The sequence below is a fragment of the Ctenopharyngodon idella genome, chromosome 3 (assembly GCF_019924925.1).
Source record: "Ctenopharyngodon idella isolate HZGC_01 chromosome 3, HZGC01, whole genome shotgun sequence".
In the NCBI taxonomy this organism is placed as follows: domain Eukaryota; kingdom Metazoa; phylum Chordata; class Actinopteri; order Cypriniformes; family Xenocyprididae; genus Ctenopharyngodon; species Ctenopharyngodon idella.
The window spans coordinates 40,460,185-40,469,220 of NC_067222.1; the positions used below are offsets into that span (position 1 = coordinate 40,460,185).

The 9,036-nt window shown below is 38.6% G+C and overlaps 1 protein-coding gene across 1 annotated transcript; it reads right to left on the reverse strand.

The window, feature by feature from the left end:
- Positions 1-3,223: 3,223 nt before the first annotated feature.
- Positions 3,224-9,036, reverse strand: LOC127508320 (zinc finger protein 239). Its single transcript, XM_051886123.1, has 4 exons — positions 8,333-9,036; positions 8,103-8,230; positions 7,302-7,380; positions 3,224-6,789 (listed from the first exon to the last, which is right to left on the reverse strand). The coding sequence occupies exons 1-4, from the start codon at positions 8,598-8,600 to the stop codon at positions 5,918-5,920; spliced, it is 1,347 nt and encodes a 448-aa protein (XP_051742083.1). The 5' UTR covers positions 8,601-9,036; the 3' UTR covers positions 3,224-5,917.

Genomic DNA, 9,036 nt, shown 5'->3' on the forward strand with positions numbered 1-9,036 from the left:
CATCCATAATGGAAATGTTGGCGAAAACAGCTGTTGTTGAAATAGGCAAACTTTTCGAGGAAAATTCTTTGTTGCTGCGATTAGAGATTTCACGATGTACAAACGAAAATGAATCTCTGAAAAAGAAATGTCATTTTCTGGAGAGTGAACTTCAATCTGCCCGGAAAATCGCTGGAAAAATGAACGGGACAGAAGCTCCATTCAGCCATCCGGGACTTAGAGGTGATTTACTTATGCACGATGCATGACTCGGTGATTTTGCAACTCAAACATGGGTACATCTGATTTCTAGGCTGAAGGTTCAAAGCCTGCAGAGGGTGGACCCTATATCGTGACTGTGCCCTTGAACAATAGATTAACCTTAGGGTACGTTTACACGACAACTATGTAATAAAAACGGAAAAGTTTTTCCTTTGCGTTTTTCGCGCACAGACGACAACGCTGTCAAAATGATCCCGTTTACACGGATCCGCGAAAACGACTAAAACGCTGTATTATGCATGCCAGGCCAGTAGTTGGCGAGGTCACTTTGTAAAGTAAATGTAGGCGCCTGAACACGTAATACGCATGCGCATGCCGTCACCGTTCTCACAAATTCGCATTTTTGTCGTTTACACGGAGTTGATAATGTATCACTTTTTTATTTGCCTTTTGTAACACGTTTTAAAAACTTTGCATTTTCAGGCCCCCAAAACGCCGTTGTTGTGTAAATGAACGGCTAAAACGCATACAAAGTTTTCAGTTTTTAGTTCGAAACGGTGTTGTGTAAACAGTGCCTAATATTATCGTCTCTGTGTGTAAACTACAAAAATGCAAATTTGTGAAAACGGTGATGTCATGCGCATGCGTATTATGTGTTCAGTCTATAGGTATGTAGTGTTTCTTTACAAAGTGATATCGCCAACTACTGGCCTGGCATGAATAATACAGCGATTTTAGTCATTTTTGCTGATCTGTGTGAGCGGGATCATTTTGATAATGCTGTCGTCTGTATGTGAAAACGCAAAGGAAGAAATTTTCTGTTTTTAGTACATTGTAGTCGTGTAAACGCAGCCTGACAACGTGTCTACACCAGACGCGACTGTTTTCGCGTCGTATCACACCGCAACAGCTAAAAGCTGTCTACACTGAACGCGACAAACCAACCGTTGCAAAGCACTTGGACTACGTCAGAAATAGAACTGGGAATGCGTTTACTGTTGGGAATTTGTCGCGCTGCATCATTGATTATAATGGGTTCTATTGTCTTTTGATGCGTCGCGTCACGCCACTTGCGTCCGGTGTAGACACGGTGTTAGTCAGTTCTCTAATCTTGGTGAGTGGAATCTTTTGACTCTATTCACCAAAATGATTCATTCTCACTCTTTCTGCTGGTTACATCATTACAGCAGTAGGTGGCAACATGACTGACTTTGTCATGAACAAGTGTGGGTATCTGCAGGTTGGAGTAATGGGGTGACGAAAGTTAGGGGCATGATGAAAGGTCTTTATCATTGGTCACGAGAGCTGTCTGTCAAGGTGTGGGGTAGGGTTAGGGGTTAGTTTCTGTTGTATTCACCTTTCAGCACGCCCATTCCTCCGACCTGCAGCTATCCGTATCTCGTTATGAATGAGTCAATTAATTTTTGATGAAAAAATGTTTTGTTCATTACTAAGCTAAATCCATTTACTTATTCCTCAGCTTCTTATTCATATTATTTTGTTTTAGCTTAAAAGAAGCAACAATTCCAGATTTTGTTTTTATATTGTCCATTATTAATATTATATAAATATTGTCCATATTAACCCTGCAAGTTACCCTAAAAACCCTTAGGTTACAACTCTAACTCTTTATTGTGTATATGTAGTGTCTAGTAGTTGAGTAGTGTCATTCAGAAGTGTTGACATTGACTTGTATATACAAGGTCAATAAAATTTATTTTATTAAACCAGTGGATTTCTTGCGTTGGTAATCAGAGGCTGTTTACACAAGTGACTTGACCAATAAGACAGATGACCAAAACAAATGTCCTACAGAGTCTGGACATCGTCCCGCAGTTGACAATATCTTTGGTAAGGAATGGTCCATGAACCTCTGGAGACACCAGGAATCAAATGTTGGTGAGCAGGAGGACGACACACACCTGGACTCTTCAGTCATCACAGAAGAGGTTGGTCTCATGTACTGCCGTTGATGTACAATGTCAGAATACACTTAACTTGTTCTCTCTTTACTTTCCATCTTTTAGCCAGTAAATTTGCTTGATGAAGAACCAGATATGATCACGATCAAGGAGGAGACATTTGACGATTGCTCTGGGAAAGGTAAAACTGAAGATAGCAGTTTGAGAGGTTTGTGGAGAAAGAACTTGAGAACAGCTGCTATTAACTCTTTATTATTTTCAGACATTCATGTGTCATTTATTGAATTGCAGGACCAGCAATGGCCAGTGATGAGAGTTGTGTTGCCCAGAGCTCTGAAGATTTTATCACATACACGGTACCGTCAGACGAGCATGTCCAGCCGAACGTACCACAACAGCCACAAGCCGAAGAACGAACTCTTGAAGGAACAATCTCGACACATGGAGACTGTACAACAGAGCAAAACTTCCACAGTGCACACAACCATGCAAGTATTTCAGAAGAGAAAAGGTTTGAGTGTGTATTCTGTCGAAGAACCTTCAACAAATTAACGTACCTGAAAGCACACATGCGAACACACTCTGGAGAAAAACCTTTTGTCTGTACAGTTTGTGGTAAAAGATTCGCTCAAAAAACGTACCTCAGAATACACCAGCGCACTCATTCTGGTGAGAGGCCGTACGCGTGCATGGAGTGTGGGAAGAGCTTCGCTCAAAAGAGTTCTCTAAATGTTCACCTCCGAAGCCACACTGGAGAAAAACCATACAGCTGCTCAGAGTGTGGGAAAAGCTATGCGTACAAACAGGGTTTCAATACCCACCAGTGCTTTGGCTAGACTAAAGTGAACGATTACTGAATTTGATCTGTATCAGCGTTGCTGTTTCAGCAGAGTGTGCCATATGAAACATTAAAAAATTGGAAGTAGGTCCATGTTTGTTCACGGAAATGTAGGTCCTTCAAAATTGTTTGGAAAGGTGTTATACAGAAGCATCTGGAGTTTATACATTGACTTCAGATTCATTTAGAAGTATCTTGATGTGTGTATTTATTTCAAAAGAGGAATAAACGTGCTTAAATAAACTTGACAAAATGAGTGAAATCATGCAAAACTTATTTTATTAGTGTTATTTTAGAGTATTATTCATCCTCCAACATGGGTTGACAATACACAGTAATGGTTGTTTGCTTACAAGTGCAATCTAGCAGACATCTGAACTTGAACGATCAACTCAAACTTGTATAAGCATACTACATACTACTGACATTACAGTATCCAATTAGTGAAGATCAAGTAGTGTTACTGGTTGCTATACACTAATGGCCCTAAACTGACATCTGTTATGATAATATCTTGAAGAACTGGGACTGTATTCACAAAAAAAAAAAAAAAAAATCTTAAAGAGTTAGTTTACCCAAAAATGAAATTTCTGTTATTAATTACTCACCCTCACATCGTTCCACACCAGTAAGACCTTCGTTCATCTTCAGAACACAAATTAAGATATTTTTGATAAAATCCGATGGCTCAGTGAGGCCTCCATTGCCAGCAAGATCATTTCCTTTTTCAATGGCCAGAAAGGTACTAAAGACATATTTAAAAAAAGTTCATGTGACTACAGTGGTTCAACCTTAATGTTATGAAGCGACGAGAATACTTTTTGTGCGGCAAAAAATAAAAATAAATAAATAATAGCGACTTTCAGCAATATCTAGTGATGGTCGATTTCAAAACACTGCTTCATGAAGCTTTACGAATCTTTTGTTTCGAATCAGTGGTTCGGAGCGCCAAAGTCACGTGATTTCAGTAAACGAGGCTTCGTTACGTCATAAGTGTTTCGAAATTTCAATAGTTCACGTGACTTATACACGCTCCGAACCACTGATTCGAAACAAAAGATTTGTAAAGCTTCATGAAGCAGTGTTTTGAAATCGCCCGTCACTAGATATTGTTGAATAAAGTTGGTATTTTGTTATTTTGGCACACAAAAAGTATTCTCGTCGATTTATAAAATTAAGGTTGAACCACTGTAGTCACATGAACTGTTTTAAATACATCTTTGTAGCTTTCTGGGCATTGAAAAAGGAAATGATCTTGCTGGTAATGGAGGCCTCACTGGCTACATTTACATGCACCCAAATAATCCATTTGTAATCGGATTGACGGCTCAATCGGATTGAAAAACCATTCATGTAAACACCTTAATCGATCCGATTGAGCTCGATCTTCAAACCGGATTTGAAGGGGTGGTTTATTCCTTTTCTAATCAGATCCAACAGCAAAAAATGACCATGTAAACGCTTGAATCCGACTACTTTCTCAATCGTATTCAGAAGTCTCTGGGGCACATGCGCAGTGCAATGTTGACACGCATTACACGGTGCGCAAGTTCGCGTTCACATCTTTAGTTGTAAAACTGTTGCTGATTTATGAATGTGTATGTGAACAGGGCAAAAATAACGATGAGCTCTGCTGGTGTCACGTCTGTGGTCAAACGGATATTTGAATCAGATTACAATGTTTAGAGTACATGTAAACAGATCTGCAATCGGATTTAATTCATTCACATTGACGAAAATTGGTGCATGTAAGCCATCGGATTTTATCAAAAATATCTTAATTTGTGTTCTTAAGATGAACGAAGGTCTTACGGGTGTGGAACGACATGAGGGTGAGTGAGTAATGACAGAAATTTCATTTTTAGGTGAACTTACCCTTTAAGCCTAAAGTCTTAAACAGGGATACATTTACCTCTGGTCGTCTTTGATCTGGGCTATACACTACTGGTCAAAAGTTTGGAATTTTCTCAGTCTTAAAAAAAAAAAAAAAAAAAAAAAAAAAAAAGTCTTATCAAGGCTGCATTTCAATAATACAGTAAAAACAGTAAAATTGGTAAATATTACATTTTTAAATAAACTTTTATATTTTTAAATATTTTTAAAATGTTATTTATGTGATGTCAACACTTAAGTTTTATAAATGCAGCCTTGGTGAGCATAAGATGAAAAAGTCTTAAAGGGTTAGTTCACCCAAAAATGAAAATTCTGTCATTATTTACTCACCCTCATGTCGTTCCACACCCGTAAGACCTTCATTCATCTTAGGAACACAAATTAAGATATTTTTGATGAAATCCAAGAGGTTTTTTCATCTCCCATAGAAAGCAACGAAATGACCACATTCAAGTAGTAAAGACATCGAAAGCGCTGCACTGCATCAACTGCGTAAGAGACTGTCGGGGGGGAAGAGGAAAAATTGTTGAATAAAGTTTTTTTTTTTTTTGCCCACAAAAAGTATTCTTGTCACTTCATAACATTAAGGTTGAACCACTGTACTCACGTAGATTATTTTAACCATGTCTTTACTACTTCTCTGGACCTTGAATGTGGCAATTTCATAATTCAATTTCGGATTTCATCAAAAATGTCTTCATTTGCGTTCCGGGTGTGGAACGACATGAGGGCGAGTAATTAATGAACAAAATTTCATTTTGGGGGGGAACTTACCCTTTAATTATTCCAAACTTTTGTCCGGCAGTATAGCACAGATATCAAAGACCACCAGATAAGCTGTGCCTTTGGTTTAACAGAAGAAACAAATTAGTTATGTAGTATAACAGCTACATTACCACAGCGTAATACACAGCCATACCTGACTATATATTTCTGCTACAGGTATTACACACAGAGACATTCTTGTTAAGGTGCTGCAACTTGACATTTCAAGAGTTCATATTCTTCCCAATATTTCATTTTACACAGCTACTGTAATTTTAAATTGAGGAAAAGAAGAGTGCTACATGAAGCTATAATTTATATCACTGTAACTTTTCCTTGGTTTCTTCCTTACTGGTTTAGCTGTTTTGTCATGGACAGAGAGGTGTTGTTGTAGGGTGACTTTCTGGGTGAAACCCTTTCCGCAGGTTATACAAGTAAAAGGTCTTTCTCCTCTGTGGATGCGTTCATGATTTCGTAGGCAGACTTTCTGGGTGAAACTCCTTCCGCAAGTGGCGCAACTAAAAGGTCTTTCTCCTCTGTGGATGCGTTCATGGGTTTGTAAATTTCCCTTCTGGGAGAACCCTTTTCCACAAAAACTGCATTTATAGGGCCTTTCCCCTGTGTGCACTAAATAGTGAACCGTGAGATTGGTGTTTGAATGAAAACATCTCCCACAGACCTCACAACGAAACTTTTCATTAGGTTTCAGCTTTGAAAACCGATGTTTTCTGAGACGGTTTCTGGCAGCATTTTGGCGAACAAACACCCTCCCGCTGTCATAGCAACTGAAGTTGTTTGGCAGCTTCTGTACCTTAAATCTCTTTTCGCAATGTTCTGTAGTGGTTGCAGCATCTGCGCATGTTTCCTGTGCTTCTCCGTCCTCCTGGGCCTCGGAGGGAAACTGGCCATTGTGCTCTACTGAAAACTGGTTGAGGACACAGTGACCATCAAAATCCAATGGATCGTCTATTGGTGCTATTAATTGGTCGACAGTGTCATCAATGGTGGTTTCTGTAGAGTGTTTATCTGACGAATCAGAGGACGTGTTTTGTATTTCCGATATCTCTGAAAATTCACCAGACACAAAATGGTCATTGAAGTTTTTAGAGTCTGCCGAGGGCTCACATGCAGAAGATAGCAGCTGTCGCCTTGAAACTTGGGGCGTTTTCCCTGTTGGAGTATTGAAAATAGTTCAAATCAAATCATTCTGTTAAACATAAACCAAAATAATTACACCTGACTGAGGGTACATTTACACGACAACGATGTACTAAAAACGGAAAAGTTTTTCGAAGACAGATGACAATGTTGTAAAAGCAATCCTCATAAATGGATCCACAAAAACGATTAAAAACGCTGCATTATGCTGCCAGGCCAGTAGTTGGCGAGGTCACTTTGTAAAGAAAAACTACACGCCTATAGACTGAAGCGTAATATACATACACATGACGTCACCGTTTTCACAAATTCACATTTTTGTAGTTTACATGGAGACAATAGCGATATAAAATCCGTCTACAAAAACGTTGACTTTAAAACCCGTTTTCAAAAGTTTGCGTTTTCAGGCCCCACCAGTGGAAATAAATAGCCAAAACACATAAAAAGTTTTCCATTTTTAGTTGAAAACGGTGTAGTGTAAACAGTCCCTAATTACAGATCTGCTAAAAAATCTAGAACATTACCTGTATAGATGGGATAAGTGTCCACTTCAAAACTCTCCTCTTTAATTAAGACCAGGTTGGAGAGGTCTTTTTCTTCATGCTGTCAAAATAAGCAGATCATATAAACCAACATTTAGTTTTTCCATTTTATTTACGCAGGATTGTAGAAATATGTTTGTCTTTCAAAGGAATCAGGTTCACCCAAAAAAATTACAAAGTCTGTCTCTCTGTCTTCTTGAAGGGTGTGCACATTACAGATGAAAAATAATTCAGAAATTACATTTTGATAGAGCACTGCACTGCGTATAAGACTCCAGTGTCATATTTAGCACAACCTTGAAAATGACATAGGCAAAGCCATTTAATTTAAGTTCATGGGTACATAAAAGGCAAAATAGTACAATACAATATTTACTTATGTTGTATTTTCTATATTCATTGCACTATGTATCATTTCCCACGCATAAATTGACTAAAAAACGACGACTAATTGGGAATCAAGTTCACGACCATAAAAACTGTTACAGTAACATATTGATTACTTTGTGTAAAATACTGTGTAGTGTTTAATACACAATTTGAAAGTGACAGAGAATCCGCTGACTATAATTTTTGAATTAATTAATGCATTTGCATCTTTATTTTACACCTTACAAACCTTAACTCTGACCATTTGAAATTTTTACGCTAGCAGTCTGATTTTACATTTTTGGCAAATCTGTGCATGGAAATCTTTTGAGCATATTTTTCACTCATAGATCCAGCCTCCTAACTATTACTTTTAAGGAAGTTTCATTTTGGGGTTAACAACTTTAAGCGAACCTTATAAGGCGATACGGTGTAGAGGTCGACATCGATCGCCTGCTCATCTTCTCTGGACTCGTTCCTCCGATCCCACAAACTGGAACACCACTCCTTTCCAAATATCCCCTTGATGGAGGGCTGCGGTCCTATCAGGAGTAAAACATGCATTAGAATCATAGTAGTGCACATGAAAACAACTGCCCAGTAAACATTTTCAAACAAAACTATTGAGTAAAGGTTATATTTACCATCTTCAGTTTGAACATAAATGGACCGATATGTTTTGGAGCCAGCGCGCGCTTCCTTTGTGATGCGCGTGCCTTCGTCTTGCCTTTCGTTCCCTAGACAGAGCATTTTGTCTTTAAGAACTGTGTTTTCACTCATGACCCGAGACAGCTCTTGTCGTAAAAACGCAAAATCGCTGTCTACAATTTTGCATATTTCATCTATTGCCGTTTTAGTCGTTATCTCCATTATGGAGCTTAGTTGCAACCGAAACGATAAAGATTTTGACATCTTTTAAGACACGCGATTATCGTTCGCATGCGAGAAAAAAAACACTGGCCCCAAAAAGGTCAGTCAACGAAAAAATAATTCCAAAATGTGCAACTTGGTACTGTGCAAAAAACGGATATGGTGTATGCATGGAGACCTCGGCTTTTATCTTGCCTCGGAGTATCGTTAGCTTCCGGTTTGTGTGGAGGAGTTCCCTGTAGAAAGAGGGAATCACCTAACAGACTTTCCCTGCATTCAAATGTGCATACTCTCTTCCCTAAACAGTTTCCGACATCAATTTAAGTGTGTCCCAAATCATAGTATGTTGACATGAGCATCCAAAAATACATTTCTTTCTGGCAATATTGCCCCAAGCCTCGCAAAACAGGGTTCCCAGCTAACAGATTTTTGTTATAAGCATTTTCTTCAAATATTCAATGTTGGTTCTGGGAATATA

What these genes read in the sequence shown, in the direction of transcription:
- LOC127508320 (XM_051886123.1), bottom strand. Translation starts at nt 8,600, where the DNA reads ATGTCAAAATCTTTATCGTTTCGGTTGCAACTAAGCTCCATAATGGAG. An exon ending in TTATGTTCAAACTGAAGATG is followed by an intron (nt 8,231 to 8,332) that starts GTAAATATAACC and finishes TACTCCTGATAG; the next exon opens with GACCGCAGCCCTCCATCAAG. An exon ending in CACTTATCCCATCTATACAG is followed by an intron (nt 6,790 to 7,301) that starts GTAATGTTCTAG and finishes ATACTCCAACAG; the next exon opens with GGAAAACGCCCCAAGTTTCA.